Source organism: Sander vitreus, chromosome 20, assembly GCF_031162955.1.
Source record: "Sander vitreus isolate 19-12246 chromosome 20, sanVit1, whole genome shotgun sequence".
Taxonomy (NCBI): domain Eukaryota; kingdom Metazoa; phylum Chordata; class Actinopteri; order Perciformes; family Percidae; genus Sander; species Sander vitreus.
The window spans coordinates 5,924,698-5,949,842 of record NC_135874.1 but is presented as its reverse complement, the minus strand read 5'-3'; the positions used below and the strand labels follow the sequence as shown (position 1 = coordinate 5,949,842).

The 25,145-nt window shown below is 41.0% G+C and overlaps 2 protein-coding genes across 13 annotated transcripts in view; both read left to right on the top strand.

Moving 5' to 3' along the window:
- smoc1 (SPARC related modular calcium binding 1) overlaps positions 1 to 6,126 on the top strand; it is a 62,614-nt gene extending 56,488 nt beyond the window's left edge. For all 12 annotated transcript variants that reach the window (XM_078277062.1, XM_078277060.1, XM_078277065.1 and 9 more), the window contains one exon: positions 5,886 to 6,126. In XM_078277062.1, coding sequence (XP_078133188.1) covers positions 5,886 to 5,925 — 40 coding nt within the window. In that variant the 3' untranslated portion in view covers positions 5,926 to 6,126. The remainder of the gene's footprint in view (positions 1 to 5,885) is intronic.
- Positions 6,127 to 16,071: 9,945 nt separating this feature from the next.
- slc2a1c (solute carrier family 2 member 1c) lies at positions 16,072 to 24,699 on the top strand. Its single transcript, XM_078277074.1, has 10 exons — positions 16,072 to 16,086; positions 17,749 to 17,847; positions 19,030 to 19,190; positions 19,271 to 19,511; positions 20,897 to 21,059; positions 22,019 to 22,203; positions 22,706 to 22,807; positions 23,393 to 23,494; positions 23,940 to 24,143; positions 24,520 to 24,699. Exons 1-10 carry the CDS (start codon positions 16,072 to 16,074, stop codon positions 24,697 to 24,699), a joined length of 1,452 nt encoding a protein of 483 aa, XP_078133200.1.
- The last annotated feature ends 446 nt before the right edge of the window (positions 24,700 to 25,145 follow it).

Sequence of the window (25,145 nt, the reverse complement as noted above, 5' to 3'; positions counted from 1 at the left end):
CATGTCAGTGGTGAACATCTAACCTTTTCATTTTAAAGCTGTCTTAAGGAATGAATGGAACTGTGGTAAATGGTGTCCAGGGGTTTGAGGGTAGTGACAGCAGCATGAGAATACAGGATACCTACATGATCCAGTTTAGGTAGTACAGTGGATTGTAAAATGTTTTCAGGAGAAACAAGCTCTGCTCCAGTTTAAGAATCCAATTGGAATTTTCAGGTTTTGAGCAAGGTTTTAAACCTGAGTTTTGTAGGACAGCAAGAAGGAGGAGTAAGCAACCTTTGTAAAGAATTATTTCTACTTTGCTTAAAGAAAATCATTTTTGTAATGTATTTTTACAGAAATGTTTTAGACTTATGGTGTGAATTAATTATAATCCTATAAATTATATACGTTTTTCACCACGTAAATATCAGTCTGATGTCATTAAGTACAGATGCCTAAGAGGGAATATGCGGAATATTGCCAACTTGTTACTGAAAGTAATTCGGGGCTGATTTCACCTGGCAAAGGCAAAGTCAGATGTGCAATTGTAATGCTTTTTGTGTCCCGCCTGCTGTTTGTCAAACTCCTCTCTTCCTTTCTCGTCTCCGTTCCCGCTCTCTCGTCTCTTCCTCTCCTGTTTGTCCTGGCTGTGTCCATCATTAGGCAGAAATGAAAGGAGGGCATTATGAGGCAGGCCTGGCACCAAGGCTGCAGGACCATTAGAGAGCCCAGAGCCCAGTCCTCTCAGAGCCAACAGCAATTACTCCACACCGCTTGTGTTTTAATTACTGTGACATCAGCTCGACACACTGTACTATGTTTAAGGTAACAGGTCAACATATAGGCCTGTGACAGGTAGATAAGTAGTAGTAGGGCTGGGTTTAAAAAAATAAAAATAAATTGATTTTTCGATTTAAATTGATTTTCATTTTAATGATCCAATATCGATTCATAAAAACCAGAATCGATCTTGGTCTGTCTGGAACTGGAACTCCTAAGGAATCCATTGGTACCAACTATCTCATGCTAGCTTGGGAAGGGGGTTAAACAACCCTCCAAAGTCAGGCTACATTTTGGCAAAGGAAAAACTGGCATGGCCATTTTAAAAGGGGTGCCTTGGACTCTCAACTCCAGATATCTGAATGAAATGTCACTCAAAACTCACTGACTGTAGAGTCTGGAGAGCTGCACTTATTGTGTGTTCATGTTAAATGAAAAAGTACATTAATGTAACTGCTTTGGAGTCGTTTCTAAATGTAAATATTGATACTTTTAATAATGCAGCAGTTTAGAGGGAACCGTGTAAAATTGTAGAATCTCTTTCATATCCAAGCAAAATTGGTTTTGCAATGGAAACATCATAAATTGACATTGAATCGGAAATCGAAAATGTAATGTAATCGGGGCCTTGTGGATAGGAATCCAATCGGGAAATCAACGGCGATAACCAGCCACATAGATAAGCAATGCTTTGCTCACCATTGCTACCGGTTACTTGGTACTTTGATGAGTTTGCTGCAAATATTCTTATTTCATGAGCTGACAGTAAACTCCTGCGTATCCATCTCCTTAGCCAAGTCCATACCATGATTCCCAGCTCTTGAGCCAAGTGTCTTTATCGGCTGGTCCCAGGTGAGGCGAGGCGATTCACTGCTAGACGGGATCTGCTTTCAGCTCTTTATCACAAGTGGGGCCAAGGTGTCCAGGGAGAGGCCAGGGCGCTTTGTGTTGTTAATGGCACAGACAGTGTCTGTGCCATTGGCTGAGAGGACCATTGGCTGTTCTGGAGCCTGGTAATTGCAAAGGCGATTCATCAGCACTACTGTGGCTCGGCTCCTTACAACAGAGACATTTATCTGAGCTAAAGAGAGGAACAGCATGACTTCACTGGAGAGAGGGATCAGGAAATATTGTGGAGCTGCATAGTTTAACAGGTACAACATGTCACTAATGCTGCCAAGGTAAAGGATTTATGACACTGAAAGCACAAAAATACTACAGTTCTTGTAATTGAGTTGCACACTCGTGCTTGAAGGTTACTTAAAAATCTATTAACACCAGCGAGGCCAAACTGCAGTCAAATAACAGCTGGTCTGAATCTTAGAGCTAAAATACTTTACCATTTCAATAGCTCCTCAGGGATGTCAGTGTTGCTTTGTTAGTCCTCTTATCCGATAATATATGTCAAACCAAACAATCTACATAACTACTGGCAAGGTTAACGTGAAATTCTTTTTCCATGTCAAAACCAAATATGTAAATTTAGTGAGGACATTCATGCTTCTTAAAGCCAGGGTTGGTAATGTTGAAAAGCCAGCAAGATTTGAAAGTATCATCTCCTTGGGGCTCTGTCTAACCCCTCCCCCCTGCCCTCGGGGCTCTGACCCACACACAGCACTGCTGCTTCAGAGCAGAGCAGGGATATATTAAAGCAGAGCGGAGAAAGGACCGCAACGTCACTTCATTTCTCATTCACTGAAAAGCCAACCCCTAATATTATCACACAGAATGTTTACAACAAACATGACGACAGTTAGCAACGCGGTGACGACACGCTTTGAGCTCAGGCTCGTACATGGGAGGGGTAGAGTATGCGCAGCTGGGCAATGAGGAATTCCATTGGTTCTTGCCAAGCGGACCGCGAGGCAGTGATTGATGGCCGTTTTTTACAGGATTACGGCAGCTACAGATGACGGATCTTTTTCGCTCCTTTTTCAGAGCCCATAAGTTATTTATTGCCGTTGGTGTGTAAAGACCATTTCAAACAATGTATAAAAAAGTCTACATTGGAAATAGTTACCAACCCTGCCTTTAAAAGGTATGAACCATTTTTCGAGGAGCATCTCGCTGCAGCCTGCCCACATCCAAGTCAGTCTTTTTTTTTTTGCCTACGTCACTCCCCATACGCTCAAACGGACCAAGACGGTAGCGAAGCTGATATAGCCTCTTGTTTCACATTAAGTGACAGAAACTGATGTAGGCTAAACACAAACGACATTTCATGCAACAACAGTGAACTGTAATTGGGCCTGTGTACTTTTTCGTTCATTTGATTTCCGATTTTGAAACGAAAAGAGTGGTTCGGGAATAACGTAAGACTGCTCCGGTGAAAGCCTTGTTTTCATGAGCTTCTGGGGCTAGCTGCTAACTAGCTCGGAAGCTAACATCTAATGGCAGGCAGGTTGCTAATTAGCCAATGCTACAAAGTATGGAAGTACTAGTTTCCCCTGCTTTCTTTCAATATTCCTCGGTATTTGTCTCTCGGTGTAGTTTGCTAACATGCTCGTAGACATGTAAATTAAGTGTTTGCGTGCTAGCTAGCTAAGTCAACGGTCAACACCTTTTATATTGCGACGTGACAGCTCAGGCTGCGTTAGCTTCAGCTAAGCCACAGCAAAAACTTGCACTACCCCGTTAAAATGCAACTTCAGTCCTCGGATATAATGGTAATCACGTAGAGATTTTACTGTCTAGATATCTGTACGTGTGTTCGACCTTTTGAAATACTTAAATTAGGTGTGTTACTCTGCAGGTCACTGAGTGAAGCCGAATATCCGAGGAGCAGGAACCCTTTGCAGGTGTTAACTAGCTGATTAGAGTGGGACACTTTGAGCCTACAATATGGGACCTTTTCACAATATTAATATTATTATTTTCATAAACTGTAAGCCATAATCATCAAAATTATAACAAATACAGGCTTGAAATATCTCGCTTTGCATGTAATAAGTCTATATATTAGTTTTACCTTTTATAAAAAGTACACTGGACCAATTACATTAACTACATGAAAACTTCAATGTTGCATGAAATGTCGTTTGTGTTTAGCCTTGGATGCCTTCCCGCAGGCTGCAGCGAGATACACTTGCATTTTTCATTTTGGACTCTCCAAGAGTTTCCTTTAGCGCCCTCTGGTCGACTGCAACATGATTTTTTCTTATAAAAAAGTTTTTGAAAGATAGTTCTCTCTTAAGCTACAGTCTGCTGAAAGTGCTGTTGTGGCGGCAGGTCATGTAAGCAACATCAAGTCTTGTGCATTGAGGTCTCTCTCTGTTTTTAAAAGTAGAAAAAGGAACATATTTTATGAACGGAGTGGATTTGATTTGGTGTTGTGTTTTTGTAACAGGCGGTAACAACAAAAAAATCGACATTTATTTAGATAACAATGTCACGGCTAGGACTGCCAACTGTAGTCATCTGGATCCAACTAGTCATTCTAGGAAATCGGTGGCCATAACATTTTATCCCGTACACTTGAAGTATAGGGGAAAGCATTCGCTACAGGACTCACTTATATGGAAGGTAATCTGTGATTTATGGAGCGCTGGAGGGATTGTGATGCTTTATAGGTTGAACAGACTATTTGACTGTGAAGCAAATGCAGACTACAGAATCAGCTGGACTTCTAATTTACTTCATGGCTGACACAACCAGCTCTGACAGAGTGCACCTGCACACCCCCACAGGCTGCTGACACACACACACACACACACACACACACACACACACACAAGCTCATGTAGGCCAGTAGAGTCTAGACAAACACACCCAAACTGTATGTACACATACAAACAAAATATAGATAGATGGAAAGACCTACACACACAAACAAAACCCCATTTTGAATGCACAGACATGAAATGGTCTCTCACACACACACACACACACACCCTCAATAGGACCTCTCGTCTGCCAGCCATCTGTAAGCAATCTAAGCTTTTTACCCATCTCCTTTTCTCTCCTCCTTTCTGTCTCTCTCCCCCCTCGCCACTCATCTGATTGATGAGTGAGCTGTCCATCCCTTGTGCAGCACACCGACTGTCTCAAGCAGTTTCCGCACAAAATGAAACAACACACAACTTCAGAGACTGTTCACGTATAGCTTGCTTGTAACATAACGTCAGCACATGTGTGGGTATGTATGGTGCGATTGGGTGTAGGTGGGGTACAGCTGCTTAGCAGACAAACTTTAGTAACCACTGGCTTTATCCTGCAGAAGTGACCTTTTTCGTGAACTAAAAAAGAAAAAAAAAAACATATGGTAAAAAAGTCAAAACCATTTTAGACATGTTGATGATGAAAATGTGTTATTGTACACAACAGACAAACAAGATAGCAGAAGCCATATTGCTGAGCTAAAGTTACCTTTAACAGGGTTTACTTTTGTTACACACCCACACCCAAAAAAACATAGTGAGGCAAAATATTTAATAAATGGTTTATTTATTGTTGGTTCTTAGCTAAACAAAAACAGAATCACACTCTGGACTGAAGTCTGTTCAGTTGTTTAACTTCAGAAAAATGATGCTGGTGAGATGTGAAAAGAAATGTTAACAGCTGCAGAGGATGGACATGAACATGCCGTTGGTTGCGATGTCACAACTTTACTATATACAGTATACTGTAGGTAGAAAGTGCCGTTACAGTGCAGTAATAGTCATTCTCCGGCTGCAATGAAAAAGTGCAGAGACGCCAAGAACGCAGATGCGGAGGACCCAAAAATGCTGACCAATCAGAACAGACTGGGCTTTTTCGAGAGGGGTGGCCTCAAAGTGACGGGTGCTAAAACGGAGCGTTTCAGATAGAGGGTGAATACAGGTATATCCAGACTGATAGTATGAGAAAACAAATGTTCTTTTTGTACATTAAAACATGTAAACATGTTCTAGAAGAAAGTAAGAACCTGAAAATGAGCACAATAATAAATAAACTATATTAGATTTTAAAAAGTGCGTGTGTGTGTGTGTTAGTCCGTCTCAGTGAGCTTCTGCCTGTGGAGGCATGACATTGTCTTGTCACGCAACAGCTATGTGCGAGTGCATCTGCATGCCGGATACTAAAACAGACAAGTGAATGCATTTTCTTCTCCTCTCTCTCCTGTCCGTCTGTCTTTGTGTTCCCAGTAGGTCGTCTGGTGTGAGAAGAGAAGGATCCAGAAGCTGAGACGAGAGCAGAGGGCACAGAGGGAAGGCATCTGTACGCTTGCTGACAGGAAAGAGAAAGATGGAGCAGAAAAAATTGAGAAGTTCCTGAGTTTCAAAAAAAAGTGAACAGAAAAACAAGAAAACGAAGCGGCGCCAAAATATTTGCACTTTCTCCTCCCTATGTTTGACATTTTATCTGTTTGTACGTGCGTCGTCTTTTTCTCTTGAAGTGACCGAAAAGGTCTAGGTAAGAATGAGAATATATTTGTAAAAAAGATGACAGGCTCACCACTGGAAGATGTTACCACATTTCCCCTTGTGTTTTAGTCTGCTGTTGTGATTCGTTCTGTCCTCACATAAAACAGGAACAGGCAGTAACACACATTTTGTGGCTATTAAATTAAACTTACGTTTCCCCTGTTACATATAGAAGCACACAGGCCAGTGGTTTCTCACTAAAGAGGATCTTACAGTGAGTCACATTCAGCTCAAATGTTGCTCGATACTCAAAAAGGAGGAGCTATGGCAATGTAGACCAATTTAAACGAATGTGTAATGTATGTGAGCATGCAATTTAAAAGTGAAACGGCATGTATTAGAATTGAACTGTGACCATGAAGTCTAATTTATCAGCACAGAATTAGCTGTATGAATCCCTTGCACTGTACTGAACTTTCTAGATACATTAACATTTTGGCTTAAGAATCTGATCCTTCCGAAATGTCTCAGATGTGTTGTCTGGTTTTTGTTCAGTACGTACCAGTGTTGGGGAAAGCTTGCTGAAAGTAATTACTTGCTTAACACACAGTTGCCTAAAAGGTGTACTTTTTGTGCTACCAAAACCAATGCAAGACCATTATGTTGTTTGTGGTTTTCAGCATGTTGTCTGCACAAGATGCCTTGAGGTTCATTATTTTTCTACTTTTTTTTTTTATTTTTTAATAACGTTTGTGCCAACAAAAAACAAAATTAGTAAAAAATAAAATAAAAAAGCAAATAGAGATTGTGAGAATTCAAATATTTGTAGCAGCTGTCCACAATAACATAGGTGATATGAGTACTTTAAAGTCATGCATCCCCCCCAACACTGGTACAGTACATACAGTCTTAGACGTATACTAACGCAGCTTAACACTGTAGCAAACAGCTGGTAAAACATTTACACATGCATGTGGCAGTATTGAGGTATTAAAGCTGCATTAATGAATTGTTGAGACACACAACCCTGAACTAGTATTGCCTCATGAAGTTGTTATGGCTAACACAGCAAAATGATAATTCCAAATCCAATGTTCACTCTCCTTTTAGCTCCGTTTTGGTCTCCACCACCTCCTGAGGAAAATATCTGCTTCTTTAGCTGATAAACACTCCACTATGTTCACTAGCTAGTTGCCAACGTTGTCTGTCTGGTGTTTGGTGCTGAGCAGATAGAATATAGTCGGATTATCATGGTTTATTTGCTGCAGACGGCTTGATGAGAGTGCTGAGACCAAACTATTTAGTAAATGTGCCATAAAAACAACGAGTTCCAAGAAACTAAAACAAAGGCGGCTGAGTTAGGTGTTAATGCTCTGAGGGTCACAATCCATTAGATTTAATGTTGATATATAAAAAAGATTGATTAATGCAGCTTTAAGTCCAAACCACAACGAAGGCCATTGGTTTACACATATCTTGTGTCACTCTGTTGTTCTACGTGTAATTATATGTCAAGGTACAAGTCAGTGTGGCTGATTTCATTACTCTACTTTAAGTGAATGTTAGTATTCATTTTCTACACAGGCAAACCTGAGAAACAGCTAAAGAGTATCTCCAGTGTGTTAATGGTAAATTCCGCATGTTTATTTTTTATTTTTCTCAAAGTTTTCTCAACTGGCTAGCTTTACAAATTGCAACAAATCTCACGAAGACCCCCTGGTGGGGATGTTATTTTTCCAAAACAGATTACAGTCCACAGAATGACTTACATATTTGTATTAGTACCAGCAAAAAAAGGTGGCACAGATGACTAAACCCAACCAGTAAATGGAGTAAGATGTTTACATGACTCAATATCCCGGTAATATCAGCTAATTTCAGCTGTCATATTTACATTTATCCCAGTTATTGTAAACAATATGTGGCATTTACAAATGCCTGTTCCTAAAATAAATAATTGAGTCTCCCCACTAATATCTGAGTACATTTTATGTATGTAAACACATTCATTGTCTGTCCTCCCAACAGTTGATGTCAGACTTGCTCTGTGAAACACTTAACCATCACACATACTTGGAGAGTTGCCACCTTATGCAAGACAATGCAGCAAGTCTTTTAAAATATCCCCCAGGGTGTCCGATGAAGAGGAAAATGACAGACCAGGGAGGACAAAACACTAGAAAAAGACCTTATGAACAAGTTTGGGAATGTAAATAAAAGGTCTTCTTGCATTTGGAAACAACGGAGTTAAAAAATTGGATAATCGCGAGTTTGCCATTGTGGTCTGAATGCTTGTGTATTTGTTTTGAGTTGTATTTCTTTGCATATTCTCGAGAGTCATTGCAGTGGCTCATGAGCATAAGACAAAAAAAAGCTCCCATTGTTAAAATGTACAATAACTTTTGTTTGTTTGCTTTACTAAATTTCATTGTGGGGTATATGGGTAGTTAACTTACTTCACTGTCATTCTGACTTATTGTAAAGAAATATAAACTTCTGTGTTTACATCATGTGCAACATTAGGCTCTTACAGTAGCTAATTCACAACATGTAAATGCTTAGACCTGTATGTTATAAGCTCTGAGCCCTGTTTATTTTATCAGTGGTGGGGTTAATTGACCATTTCAGCTTGTGTTGTACAACTCCTGTCATCACTATACACGGTCAAGTACGCATACAGTATCTATCTGGTGCTTAATCCACCACAATCACAATCAAGTCCAGTCGCATCTAATTTGAACTGGACAGAGAAAAGAAACTGTGCAGTCTCTCCTGAGTGCCTGCATCAGTCCAGGTTTGAACACTGGGCTTGTGTGTCTGCTGAAGTGCTTCCAGACGCCGCAGAGCTGCAGATCACATGAGAGATCTGAAGCAACCTCACAGGCTAGTAATCACCGCTAATCACGATGGGGGGACGCATCGTGAAGGAGGCTTACAGATGACTGTCAGTCTGACGGGGCGAAGCCAAGATTGTCTCGCTGCTCACCGGCAACTTTTCCACTGCAAAGCCCCAACAGGCTTGTCAAGACCATCTCAATGCATTTTGACAATATTTCTCATTCATAGCTGAAGAAATTAGATCCGTTGGAAAACAAAACACTGAGACGTGTTGTCTTTGGGTGAAATTGGTCAATGTAAATGATGTGGCTTGAGGTGCAGCTGTTTGGCTAAGCAATGAAAACAAAAATGCTTTTCCACTTCAATATAGGCCTTATTTCCTCAGTAATTTGAACATGTGTCACAATAGACTCATATAAGACTAAACAATAGAAAGAACCAAAAAAGAAAAAGGGCTGTTTTTGTTGTTGTTGTTCTTTAGAAGTGCATCTTGGCACACAGCAGTAGCTTACACCTGGGTTGTATCACTTTTGTGGGTAGTTTGTGTTTTTTTCCCACCTGAACTGAGACATAATGAGAAAAAGATCTGCAGATGCCCTTAATTCAGGACAACTGAAACACAAACATACAAAAGTATTTCTTACTTAAAGCAGCTATAATTGGTATTTTGATATAAACAATGTATCAAATGATAATGTGAGAACAAATTTGAAAGGTGCCCCCTCAACTTTTATCAGCTCATTTGTTTTAGCTGTCTGGCCTGTTTTGGTTTACTGAATGGAGTTCAACACCGACCTCTAATGGCGAGGATGGTTCACTGCAAACTGCAAGTTCACATTGAACCCATTTAGCCAGGTATGCACACGCATACACAGTATCAGTCAAGCCAATTTAATAATATGAAAAAAATATTTTTAAAGAAAGGTTACAATTTTGTAACTTTGATTTTTTTGATTTGTATTTGTTTAAAGCTCGGTTGAAAAAAATCTATTGGTGATATTGTTTGAACTTTACAAATAGCTAAAGATGGACTCTCTATTTGCTATATAAAAGGATTAAGATTAATTTCAACCCTTTTTTGACTGATAAAACCGGACTACAAAGATGCACTCCGGCCTGGTGATTTGTGTGTGGTGTGAGATTCTCTGATTTAATAAGACTTCAAAAAGGTGCGGATGTTGTCACAGTGCGTGATGGGAGGCTGATGGGAGGCAGAGGGCTTTGGGGTGAGGTCGCTGGTGACGGGGGTGGTTTGGAAATGGGGGAGGCAGGGAGGGGGGGGGATGAAGGGTTGCGTATCACAGATGAAATTGGAGCCAAGAGGCAGCTGCGGTACATCTGTCTTGTACTGACACATGTGGCATTTGACTTTCAGTGTGAAGTTCAAAAGACTTTAGTAATGACGCAGCTGCTTAGGGATGTATGGGCGGGCGTGTGTGTGTGTGTGTGCTTTAAAAAGTGTGCGTTTTCTCTTTTGTTGAAGGTGGGGTGGAGGGTAGGTGGGTTGCCAAAAGGGGTTTCATAGGTGAGGACTGGAATTTGGGGTTTTGAAAGTGATGTGGGGGCAGTACAGGTGCTGCATGATGTTGTTTCAGGAAGTCTATAACTTGGGTTTTCTAACATTTTGATCATCTACTGGATGTGTGAATGATTTTAAGGCATTAACAGACTTTCCTCCAAAAAATGACTAAATATATACAAATCCAGCATGTCTAGATACACAGGAGCCAGTCTCTTTTCACTAAAAATGACAACATGGAGAAATATAGGATATCTGTCCATGTAGGAGGTGCTCTGTTAGAGCCGAATACAATGACCCATACTTTTACATTTCCCACATGTTTTGGTAGTGATGATGAGTAATTTAGTGGGTTTGTTTCTCCTTTGTGTGCATTGAAACACTTAGAAACAGATCAAACACCATTACAGGTAATTAGACAGGGCAGTTAGCCTGTGTGATAGCTAAAGATTAGCGGTGGGGAGAGGGGGATGATCGTGCACACTGCTCACCATTTGTGCCTCATGCCCTGTGTTCCTGAGGCAGCACCTGCCCAGCAGCCTGGGCCTGTGGAGGGTCAAGGGGTTGGCTACCAGGAGGCCAGGGCTCGGGGGTCAGAGGTCATGTTCCAGACAGGCGTATCCACACGCTGATTGACAACTCAGCTGCAGGAACAGAGGTTGCAGGTGGACGACGCATTTTACCCCCTAATGCTAATTATTCTTTCGATTTTCGGTGCTTGTACTTGCTCTATTGTGCTACAGTTTTGTGTTAAATACAGTCCTGTGACATCAGGGTGGGTTAGTGGGTAGATTTCCATCGCAAATAAAGAACGAAAGCAATAGGTTTAACATAACCGATTATTTTAAAACGCTCTGAAGAAGGCTTTATGCCGAAACGCGTCAGCATTGATTTATTGTGTGTATGTGAGCCTCATAAAATGAGCAAAATGAGAGTACTGTGTCCTCCTTAACTTGGGAACTTGAGATGTGCTACTTTTTCTTCACTTTATTAATCAGCTTAGCAGTTTGGAAAGTAGCTATCCATTATTAACAATGTTCATAAAAAATAAAAGATTTGAAATGTTAAACTAGCACGGTTTTATTATAGTATACAGTTTTATGGGAGGTCTTCTGTTTTCTGTCTTTAACAACTCAAGTATTTCACATATGAGTCAGTGCTGCGCAGCTTTTTCTGTGGAGTGGAATTATCTGCTTTTTATCACCTCCCGGGCCTCAGGGGCCCTTTAGTATTTATTTGTACATATTGTACTTATGTTTCATGATAAAAAAAAAATAATTTTCATGCACAAATGATGTGGTTTGTGGTAAGGCCGGGGAAGGTTTCCTCACACAACACTGTGATTAAGTTCATTGTTCTTCTCCTTACTGTACTAGCATGCAAACACCCACACGAACAAAAACACACACTTGGGTAACAGTCATTCAGAAAGACTGGATTAGATTAAACTTCAATGATTCATGTGAGGAAATGAGCAAAGAGACATAGGACATGCCAATTAGAATGATGCTATTCATCAGCTGAAACTAAGGCATGAAAACCATAAAAATGAGGTAATGACATGATTTCTAAATACGGTATTACTTCATACTATGTGGGAAATACAGAGACAATTACCCACATACAATATATGGATACGCTATTAAAAATATAGCAACGACACAAACACAAAAACACCCACAGGCACATACATACATTTGCACACAACCACATGTAAGCACAGATAATCACCTATACTATAATGAACGTAAATAATGAGATTATACAAACATAAAAATAAAAAAAAAACAACATTAGGCTTTAGCCCCTAAATAAAGCCCTCCATCGCTCCCCCTCATGGGATCTCTTTGATCAGGATCAGTCTGGTTTCGGGATTACTCGACTGTGTGCATGTTGCTTCTGTCACAGCTCCAGGACAGACCGACACATGTTGGCAACCGATACATCAAGAGCTTCAGGCTGACAGAGCAGGGAGCATTAAAGGCCAATATTGGGATTGCTGTGCAGGAAGAGGAAATACACTTCATCCTGGTACTGTTAAATCCTTGAAGCTCTAAATTGTCACAGCATTGCGTGATGGGTAATGCCTTTTAAAAGGTGCATTAGGTAAGACTTATAAAACTAACTTTCTGTCATATTTGCTGAAACTGACCCTATGTTCCAGTAGAACTACAAGAAGCAGGTCATTTAAAAAAAAATCCAGCTCCTCTGGCACCATCTACAGCCTGTAGTGAGATTTGCTAAAATCCACAGCTATTTGGAGTGTCTAACTGCGTGTCAATCACTGCTCATGCACACGCATTTATTCTCCCTTGTGGGGGGAGGGGCTTAGGAGACCGTTTTGGGCTTTAGCGGAAAGGGGGGAGGGACTGAGAAGTCGTCAGTTTAGTCAGTCAAGTTTTGGCTAAGTCCTGGATCTTCACAATCCTACCTACAGCACCTTTAAGACTATCATTGAAAACTCCACACAGTATCTCGGGCCTCAGTCAGCTAGTCCTGACCCCAGGGCTGGATCAGAATATTTGTTCGATAAGTAGGTATTCGAATTTCAATTTTGGGATTTGAATATTCGTTTTATTGGAAAAAAAAAAACGTGCATGTAGGCTGAAATTGACTGTGTTTTGTCGGTATTAAGCTGCAAGATGCTGGCTAATTTATGCAGCACTAGGCCGTCCACCTCAGTAGGGAGAAACCGATTATCGGGCCGTTTGACTGTATCAACGTTGTATTTGCCTGATAACCAATAAAGTGAATGAATTAAAAAGTGTGCTGCTTTGACTCGGCTACAGCTCTGTGTCTGTCAACACTGAGTCTGACTTCATGTCCCGCCCACAACACTATCTCACTATCTTTTACTGTGGGATACTGTTTTTTAAAAGGCAGATAACCGATATGTATTTACAGTAAAAATAGAAAATCTTTAAGTCAAAAATTAAGATTTTGGAATGTTACAAACTCCAACACAAAACTTTTTTTTAAAATGCTTTAAGCAATTATTTAATAAATTAGAAACATTCAAGATAATCCACAGTCAAAGAGAGTCAGATAGTGTTGTGTTGGGGGGGGGGGGCGGGACATTAAGTCAGACTCAGTGTTGACTGAAACCGAAGCAGAGGGACAGACACAGAGCTGTAGCCGAGCCAAAGCAGCACACTTTTTAATAATTAACTTTATCGGTTATCAGGCAAATACAACGTTGATACAGTTGATAATCTGCAAACTGCGAAAAAAACGGCCCGATAATCAGCCAGGGCCCAAAATTGGCCTATCCCTACTGTGTATTACGTTGAAAGTTTCTAGTTTATTAAATAATTGCTGATTATGTGTGAGATGTTCGAGTCACACACACGTCTCGTCTTCATATCACAAACAAGGAAATGATCAACCTGTTCTCACTCCCGCTTGGTCATTGGCTCTCAGAGTGCACGTGGGACTGCTGCGATTGGTTGAAGTCGCGGGAAACTTCAGGTTATTGGTCAAATTTGCGGAAAAGTTGCGGTGATTGGCCAAAATTGCGAGTCGCACCAAACTTGCGGCGATTGGTTGGATTTGCGTGAATTGGCGCGATCGCGACGTCGCGAAATCCTGGAGGGACTGATTCACACACACTGCGTCAGTCAAAACGCAGGCATTTCCATTTATTTTGAGTCCCCGTGGCAAAAAGTTAGGGACCAATTCAACTTTTGGAGAAAAGCAACCCGACGTCACCCTGCGGTGGACAATCATGTACCCGGAGATCAGACTCGTCCATCCATATCGCGGCGTGAGAGTCCCGTCAACGTTACAGTAAACAGGAAACATCACTGGCTATCGCTGCCACAAAAATGTTTTAAATACTATGAAGGTAGAAAACGAAACACAAGCACTGAACTGCTCAGCAGTTTGTGTAACAACAGGTGACTGTGTCCTGCAACAACAAAGCAAAGTCGCTTCAACTCTCGCATCTTCACTTTCCTTCATGTGCTGCCTTCACGTGCAGCCAATTTTGACACTTCATTAGACTGCAGCTATTTCTCTTTAAAACTCCCAAAAAGGCCCAAGAACACATAACTAACTAATGTCATAACTAACTATTACCATGAACAGATTATCCTTATAATTTACTCATATGTACATTGATTCATAGAAGTAAATGGTGTTTTGGTAACATTACAAAGAACAGTGGGAGAAATGTAGACATTTACACACAAAAGTGGCTTTTCTATGTTTACTTTCTTTATCATTCAAAAAGGTAATTATAAACTGTGACATGAGGTTCAATGTTGGAAAATCCTGTAAAGTCTTGAGTTAACAAAATCTCACACACACACACACACACACACACACACACACACACACACACACACACACACAGAGCACGTGGCTTTGTTATTGCCAAAATGCCAACTTAATGCTCCAAATGAAAAGGAGTGTCCTTCAAGCCCTGACCCGGGAACAGTTGTGTGTTTCCACCAGAATTAAAATGAGGTTTTGTTGCAGCAGATAAACTGACCCTGGGTCAGTTAACGCTAAGGACAGCGATCAGCTGCTCCATGAGCACCAGAGGAGGCCTCAGGCCGTTCTGTCAGGCCTGCCACAAATTCACCAGCTGGGTGCGACTTCATCACTGTTCCAAAGAGTGTGTGTGTGTGTGTGTGTGTGTGTGTGTGTGTGTGTGTGTGTGTGTGTGTGTGTGTGTGTGTGCGTGTGTGTACAGTTTCCAGTAGTGGTGTGTTAACTCGGGAAAATTTACATTCATATCTGAAACTCAGGGATGAAGTCGGGATCAACGTACCACACTCAGGAACACTGGTGAGAACTTTAGAAAAGTATGTATAGATTTAGATGTTAATGTGTGTATATATAAATATATTAATATAGTCAACAAGTATTTTCTGCATGCTGCGTAGTGCATAAACTGCCGATAAAGGTATTACTAAACATTAACATACTATTATGATGTCAACTTTCAAACTAGGTGCTTAGGGAGGGAAAAAAAAAACGTAAACTCCTTAATCACATTTTTATATTTCACCTTATGTGAATCAACTGTATTGACTGTAGTTGTTAATGGCAGAGTGTGCAAGTTAGATGAACACTTATGAGCGCTTATTCACCTCACTGCGACTAACTGCATTTGTTTTTGGATTTCTATTTTGGACAAGACGAGCGGTCGCCTTTACTCCACAGCACAGGCAAGTTGGCATAAAGAGGAAAAGAAACTGTACGTTGCAAGTATATACATTTTACTGACTGATTTGATTGCTCAACAGTTGACATCCTTCCTCATGAAAAAAAATATATATATTCAGTGTATTGAAGCATACAGGACATTTCTCTGCCTGGTTTTAAGAACTTGAATTTGCAAGTTTTGATTAAATGCTGCTGGGAGACGATCATAAAGTTGGATTTTTAAGAATCAGAACTGGAAATGAACACCACAAAAATGAATTTGTCTATAGGTAAAAGTCTATAAATTATAGAAGATGATGTGTGTGAAATTAGACTCATTGCTATATTATCACATATGCAGTGGCATTGTGTGTTCTAATTCTGGCATCATTTCTGCTTTTCACAGCAGAAGAAGATAAATGCACCATCATCTGGTGGGAGCGACACTCACCCAAACAAATGGCGTCGCAAGAGGTTGGTTTTTTTTTTTTTAAGCCATTTTCTTTTTTTTTCTACAAATGAACAGACAGGAGCCCCAACACTTACTTGTGGTAATTAAAAGCCTGTACATCTTGCCAGTGTGTGAAAATACTGGGGCTCCTGCCATCTTTGATCTTTACAAATAGTCATAAGGTTGCTTATGTTTGGAGAAGCGTGTTGGGTCACTGAGCTCAGATCACAATTGTTTAAATCTCGAGTTTAATCGAGTATTGGGAGTCACATTTTCATATCGAAATATTCAAAAGTAATTCAAAACTTTACATTGTTCATGTTTTTTTTGTTGTGCAAATAAAAATGAGGGAAAAGTGAAAACATCTCAGGGCATCTCATTCGGAAAACATGCTGCCAACTTAAAATAATCAGAGCAAATGTGCCCAAAGTCTTTCACATGAAGTGCCAAAATGTGTCTGGATGGAAGGCCACGGGTCAAAAATAAATGTTGATGTTGAAGAATACCATAATTCTTGTAATTCTTCGTAGAGAAAACGTGAGTATTTAATCTAATGGGGAAGTTTACCTGCACTGTGCTTTAAGCGCCGCCTATACTCGAGCACCACCTCCGTAGATGGCGCGCGCAACAAGCATGCACGGAGACGTTTATGCCCAACGCATTGTTCGTTGCAGTACTCTGAAACACCAGAGGGCGTACAGACAAAATAATCTGTGAATAAGGAAGAAGTAGCGGAGAAGAAGAGAGCGGAAGTAAAGGAAAGCAAGCTGCCTGGCAACGGAAGTGAACACGTCCACGATAAACACCGACGTACCGCGAAACATTACAATTATCGGTAACACTTTACTTGAAGATATCTACATAAGAGTGACATGACGCATGAACACATGACACTGTCATGACACATGAACCCTAACCATAATCATAACTTGTCATGACAAAAACCGAATGACTAAAAGAAGCGTTATTTCGTAAACGATTATGACTTGTTTATCATGTTTATGACACGTTCATGACAGTGTCATGTCACTCTTATGTAGATACCTTCAAGTGAAGTGTAACCCAATCGTCGTCGTTATTATCAGCGTTGTTGTTGATCTCCAAATCTAAATGACTGTCTGCCTGTAACACTGTTAAGAACACTCTTTCCCTGACTACATATTAAAGCCGTTTGACTCCCTGTGGTCTGTACGTGAAGAATCATACAGATGTTTGTAGAGGCAAACCTGCTCTTCCCAGCCGACTGTGTATTCGGCGGTGCACGACCACGCGCCGCGACAGCTTGCGGAGCCTTTCGGGCTGGAAACGACAGCAGTGGTGACCATAAACTAAACTTTAAATTGCCGTAAAACTCAGATTAAGTACATTTCAGCTGCACAAAATGTACGTTTCGTAGTCATTACGGTTAGAATTTTACAGCACTTTAAAAATAAGGAGAATAAACATGAGCATGTCAAATGCCATGGCGGGCCAAAACAAAGGGAGCACGGGCCAAACTTGGCCCACGAACCGCAAATTGGGCAGGCTTGAATTAGATGAATTTTTGAATCTGCTTGATAGAAATAATAATGGCTCAAAGCATGTTTTAAAAAAAAAAAAAAAAAAAGGTTGACCAGTTACTGTTTAAGATAAGTTCTAAAAGGTAAAGAAATAAAGGTCACTAAATTACCTCAACACTGTTGCAGAGCCATCTGACAGCCACGCTCCTGACCTCCATCCTGGCAGCGGTGCTCGGCTCGCTGCAGATTGGCTACCACACCGGCAACGTCAACGCTCCAGCCAAGGCGAGCAGGACACACAGCGGCTGGGGGGAGAGAGAGAGAGAGAGAGAGAGAGAGAGAGAGAGAGATATGATCACATTATGTTCATTCATACTAATACCTAGGGTTTAGTTTCACATTTCCTGATATCAAAAATGTCTTCAGATCAGAACTGGGCGATGTGGAGAAAATCAAATCTATATTTTGAGACCAAATTCCTCCATGTCGATATTGTAAGATATCGGTGCTTTCACAAAACATTTACACAATGACATTTTTGATAAATGATCATGAGTAACTGGATATAATGACTAAGTGGTTAAAGGCAAATAATAGAACAGCTAAGTCTGGTAAGTTCAGAAAATGACATCACTTTACTTTAAAACCAGGAAAAGACATATCCTCACATCGTGTCATATATTACAATATCCAAAATTTAAGACGATATCTAGTCAGATTCCTCTATTATTAGGTATTTTAGCTTCAGAATTAGCTTTGTTAATATACAGTTCATCAAGATCCAGACAGACAGAAATCCAACAAAGCAATACAAAATCCCTTTAGTTGAAATATAAAAAAAAAAGGATTTGCAGAAAGGCCACAAATTGTCCAAGCAGAGAAACAGTCGTTCAACTAAAATTAAGTTTAGAACTGCAACAAAAAAAACACATCATCATACTGTACAGACAGTGGACAGTCAAGTCCTGGCTGATACTCCGTATAAGACAACCCAAAATATCATGCGTAGGGGGATGCTGGAAAACCGTGGGACTGTCAAACAAATATCTCACAGCCTCAATAAAACACTGAATAAACTTAACAATGTGCTGAAACTCTCCGGCTCAGCTCCAGGTCTGGCAGGGTTTTGCTATTTCACGGGTAGACTGCACTACATGTGTGCAAGTGAGGCAGATCTTCTACATTTAGCCTTGTTTTTTTTTTTTTTTTTTAATTCCTCACATTACTTCACACACATTTTGTCTGGATTACTTGGTGAAATACTATCAGTAAAAAGTGGGTTTGATTGGTCAAGTACATCACAACAGCAGTTTTTATATTTAAAATGTATTTTATTTAAAAAAAAAAGAAAAAGAAAATACTTGTACCCAACTTTAAGTCAATTAAATTGTCATTTGCTCACACACAATTTCTACGGTGTTTCCCACTTCCTGTCCTGTTGATAGTCGCTCTTTTACAACCGTTTAGATCATCGAAGAGTTTTTCAACCACACCTGGAGAGCCAGGCACAACCAGTCGATGCCAGATCACAGCCTGACTCTCCTGTGGTCGCTCTCTGTCAGCATTAAAGACTTTGGAGCCTTGTTGGGCTCACTGGGAGTCAAACACCTGGCAGATTCTTATGGAAGGTAATAAAAGAGCGGAAAAAAGGCAGAACATTTTCATCGCGGTTTTTGTCTTTGAATTTTCTCTCATCTTCCCCCTCCAGACGTACCTCCATCCTAATAGTGAACTGTCTCTCTGTGGTGGGAGCGTGTCTGATGTCCGCCTCCAAAGCCAGCAAGTCATTTGAGGTTCTCATCCTGGGACGCTTGGTGTTCGGTCTCTTCTGCGGCCTAGTGATGAGTCTCAATCCGCTCTACATCCAGGAAGTGTCCCCCACAAACCTGAGGGGGGCCTTCGCCACCCTCAACCAGGTGTCCTTTGCCTCAGGCATCCTGATGGGAATGGTGGGGACAGTGCTGGAAATCTTCACTTTCTCTCTTCTTTACTCTCTTTATGCTTGCCGTCTACCAGGATTAGGGCTAGGGATCGTTAAAAAATGTCCGATACTGGTACGATACCAATACCGTGACTTTGGTACCGGTGCCTAAACGATACTTTTTTCGATACCAGTTTCACAAAAATAAATTTTGTATTCATTTTTCAGCTCCTACTCCCGCGTGTCTCTAAGGCGTGTAGCATATTAGATCCAAGTAGAAGCATGCTGCTTATTGGCTAACTGATGCTGATGAGATTTACTCCTTTGATATTGAAATTGGGTATTGAATGATGACACTCGATACTGAGGAGGCAATTTGGTCGGTGCCTAAAAAGTACTGAATTCAGTACCAATCCCTAACCAGGATATGGTAGATCAAGCGCGATACAGAACAGCCATTTGAAGGAATTCTGTAATTTCTTATGTTCATATCTCTGACTTGTGTTGCCCAAGTTACCTCCCATTTTCTTTTCTTATTGAAGAGTTTAGCCTTGCATACTAGAGAGTCTAAATGTAATGGTCTTGGCAAGGTTGGATTAGCTACATTTGTGTACATCTCAAATGTCTTTTTGTTTTCTGAATGAATTTGTGATGTATGTCAGTATTTTTCTTCTTTTTGTCGCTATAAGGTTATTTGTGAATAGAATATGCGATGCGACGACAATGACACATCATAAACAAACCTGTGTATACAGTAGTGAAGTGTCCATGTACCAGACACAGAAATTAAAGGAGAATTCTGGCCAATTTTTACGTTAATCTTGATCGCTATAGCTATGCGAGTACTTTCGATTGAAAAAAAAAAAACCCGACCTGGATCGGTCCTAGCAAACTGGAGTTGCTGCAGCTACGTGTACAAGCGTCCACTGAGCTAAAACGGCAGTTGTCGGGTCAAGTTTTAGAGTGCCTTTGTGCCTCTTAACAGACACAAAACGCAATTAATATGTCTGTGCCACATGGCACAGACATATTACAGGGCCCTTAAGTGACAACAAGATGCGTTTTCAACTCAGACACTGTTTAAATTCACCTACCCTGTCTTGATCCTGCCGGTGGGTAGCTTGGCCTGTTAGCTGCTAGCTGTTAGCTGCTATCTGCCGTCCGTGATAAATGTGTTCAGCCAGGCTTTTGTGAACATCATCACGGAAAGGAATTCTCCTTTAAAGGACAGATTTGTGGTGATGCCGTTTCGTGTTGCAGCTTTATTGTGAGAATCTTTACAGACAAGACACATATTTGTTGCATAAAAATATACGTAGTCTTGTCAAGTCCTGCTTTGTTTTACAAATCGGCTTCACTCAAAGTAAAAAGTACAAAGTAAAATAAGGTTCCTCCTGTATGTGTTTGCTGCAGGTGGCTGGTCTGGAGACAGTGTTGGGTACAGAGCATTACTGGGCCATGATGTTTTCCCTGTCCATCATACCAGCCCTGACGCAGTACCTGGTGCTGCCTTTCTGCCCCGAGAGCCCTCGCTACCTGCTCATTAACCGGGGAGAGGAGAGCAAAGCAGAGGCTGGTGGGGCCCACTTTTTACTACTTCATTTTAGTCATTAAGCTTTAAGGGTGTATGTAATACATACTATCATAGAGACATCTACGGAAGAGGATTAGGGCCACATGTGTTCTGAATTTAAAGTCAGAATTCTGACTTTTTTTCTCAGAAATATTAGCCTGACGTCGTCAGACTCAGATTCTAGTCAGAATACGGGTCTGATACTGCTCCATTGGGCTGTGATTATGGGGCGTGTTTCAACCGTACCAGAAAAGAAAATGCCTCTGCACTCAACTGGATAGATCTACAACCAATCAGAGCAACGGAGTATGTGACGCCCATCTTCTTAGCAACCATCGGGGTCAGCTGATAAATTAAACTTTTGCCGAATCCCGTACCGTGATCGCGGTTCTGTTCCTCTTTTAAATGAATGCGCTGCCGATATCTTCTATAACAGATGTGGTGGCGGAATCTACACATCGCAATTCTCCAGCGGCGGCCATCTTTGTTGTAAATGAATTCAACCAGAGAATGTCCGATTCAACCCAAGCGCTCTTCGGTGACATGTTTGATTCCGTTACTGTTGATCATCTGTCAGGTCATCGCATGAAGCCCGCCCTGACAATTTAATCGGTCCAAACAGCTCCGGTTCGGACCGAACTTCCCAACCTCAAATGTTGTGGGCGGGGCTAAGTTCGGCTGGCATCCAGGCTACAGAAATATGACTCTTTTTTTCTCAGAATTCTGACTTTAAAAACTAATAATTGTGCTCGCCACTACGCATTTTCTTGCCTTTGTTTTGGTAGTGGTGGTATTTGCCATAGCTTCGTCTGCTTTACGTTCACCTGGCAGTCCTTTCACAAACTTGTCCATGCTTTACTAGCAGTGCAGCAGAACCATGCATTATTTATATTTAGTATAGTATCACAGTGCAGTACAGTATAGAATCGGTCACCTTTAAAAAAGATGTTTTAACTCTGCAGCCCTGCTGAGGCTGAGAGGCAGCTCAGACAAGGTGTTTGCTGAGCTGGAAGAGATGAAGGAAGAGGCCGCCCGCACTCAGAGCGGTGTCACCATCCACCAGTTCTTCAAGAAGCGCAGATACAGGCAGCCCATCATTATCGTCCTCATCATCAACTTGGGCAGCCAGCTGTCCGGATTTAATGCGGTCAGTCTTGATTCTCTCAGTCAATTTGTCTGAGATAAAAGTCATGAGGCCAAGATCCTAATGGTAACACATTTTGACATGAATTTGAAGGCTAATAACTAATGACCAGGGACAAATGGAATCTATGGAAGCAGAATTCCGCAGAATTTCCTGCAGATTTTTAAAAAATTAAATAAAACTCAGAATGTTAACACATCTCCACCCAAGCAGAAAAAACTGTCCACTAAAATCTGCAGATTCAGTTTGGGTCCGCTAATGAGGCTGCGTTTTTGGTAATATGAGAGAGACAGAAGTGTGGTTCAGTCTTTTTGCATGGCTTGCTACAGCCGTTTTATGAATATTTCACTTGCAGCGTTGTAGTATTTATTCAATAAATTATTCAGGCTCAGCACTACTCAGATTCTGGGGCAGTGTGTCAGGGCAATACCCCTGTCCCTAAAAACCCACAGAGATGTCCCAGTAACCCACAAAGCTCAAAGAAATGTCTGCTCTTTTCTTCCAGATCATTAATTATTCCACCAGAATGTTCCAGGCCAAGTTTGACCAGGCCAAATACCTGACTCTGGGCGTGGGGGCTGTCAATGTGATGTTCACTCTGGTGGCAGTGAGTACAACACCCAGTGGAATCCTTCACATTCCAGCTCCCTATTTGAGTAACAATATTATTCACATATTATAACACATTATCGTATCTCTGGAACATCCTCCCTGAGGACAGACTGGGGAGCTCCTTATCTTCTTTTAAATTCCTCTTAAAATAATCTTTAGAAGTATGCTTTCACAGGGGTTGTGGCCCAAATTCACTTTTCTCTGTTAAAACCTATACTTTAAACTAAACAATGGAATAAAAGAGATTATATATAATTATTTTATATTGTTTTATTTATAAGTTTTGTAGCTCATTGCTTAATGCTGCATAACTTTTAAACTGTTTATCATTTTTTATCTGCCATTTTATTTACTTTGTAACTTGGTTTTGAAAAGTGCTATATAAATAGTTTATTATTATTATTATTATAACATCGGCTAAACCCAAGAGTCTTAAGTCTACTTAAAATACAACTGTCATATTTTGCAGATTTTGCCACAAGATTATAGAACTCTTGTCACCTCATGAATGGTTAACAGCTTGAGTCACAACAGGATAATGTTGCATTTTTATAATAACTGTTGTTTTTTTCCCTCCAAGTTCTTCCTGATGGAAAAGGCAGGAAGGAGGAGATTGCTCCTGACTGGTTTCATCTCTATAGCAGTGTGCAACTTACTTATGACCATAGTGGATTCTGTCCTGGTAAGATCATCTTAGTGCAATTTTCTTATCCCAATATTGGATATGCACAAGATATCTAATGTTTCGGAGAAAAAAAGAAAAAAAAACCTGGCATCCGCTCCGACGAAAATGACATTAAGGATAATGATTTTTAATCATTATCCTTGAACTTTGAGCTACGCTCAAAGTTCAAATTATTTCAACTATGACCTGGAGAAAGGTCTGGCAATGCGAGACTAACTTTGAACTGGTTGCCGCTGACCTTTCAAGGCGCAACTAATTCCAGACAGTTCCTGCTTTGCCTCTTTGCTTGGCGCCCTACCTTGCGGTTTTGCCACGGACCATGTGTAGGCGGCTTAATACCAACCCCATTTTCGCTGACACATTTAAATGTAAATTAAACCCTAGAACTGACAATGACTGCCCTACATCCACACATAAAGAAACTTGTCTATCCACCGTGCAGCACCTGGTCCCAGAGCTGCGGAGCCTGCAGGTCCTGCTAGTTTTCTGCCTGATTTCAGCCTACGAGCTGGGCCCAGGCCCCATCTCATGGTTCATCGCTGCCGAGCTGTTCGACCAGTCTGGCAGACCCATCGCTATGGCTTTCACCAGCATGCTCAACTGGGGAGGGAAATTTGTTCTGGCGCTCCTCTTCCCTCCTTTACTGGTAGGTTTTTACTGTCGGCCTGTATGCTGTACAGCATGAGTGAGTTAAACTTCAGGGGAAACTTTAGACGGCGATTTCTTGCTTGCTTTTGCAAGTTCCCTTACACCTTAGAGACGCAACTGTTAAACACAGGCTATAAATCTGTTCAATCCGTTATATCAAAACGTATACTGTATACTGTAAAGCAGACATAAATCTGAGAAGTGAAATATGTTTAAATGTATTGCTAACTCCTTTAACATCAGGTTGAAATAATAGTAATTAAATTAACAGTGAACCAGGGAAACATCTATTCGCTATAGTGCTGCAGAGATGGCAGCCATCCTGAAACTAAGTACCCCAATGTAAATAATACGCCTGTCTGTCTCACACACAGAAACTCTGCGGTGAGTACATCTACCTCCTCTTCATGGCTGTGGCTCTGGCCGCCTTCTCCTTCACCTGGATTCGCCTCCCAGAGACAAAAGGCCGCACATTCGATGACATCGCAGAGGAGTTCAGAGGAGCTGACGGCATTCCTTTGCACAATAGTATTGGATTCAACACTTTCACCTGACCCACCTTTCAACCATTACTGAAGCTGGTCATGGTCATACTGTTAAAAAAAGGTCCATTCACCCAATTTACCAACGTTTTTTTAAGCAAATGTTAGTACGTAAGGTGTAACCCCAAATACTTGTGTTTCTACTAGAACATGTTTACATGCTTTTATGTTCAAAAAACACTTCCGAAAAAGCCCAGTCTGCTCTAATTGGTCAGCGTTTTCGCATCTCCGCTCATGTTGATGTCTCAGTACAGTCGGTGTCAGGCTGCAACAAAGTATACAACAGGACTTTGTACCGTGAAAAAAAACGCTTCTAAACCAAATAATACACAACCGGACACGTTTCAGCAGTAATGTGACCTGAAGTTGGGGAGAAATCAGCAACATTGGCAGGCAAGATTCCAGGTTTCCCTGGCGTTAGCATGTAGCTACTATAGCTAGCAGTGGACAGTAACAGA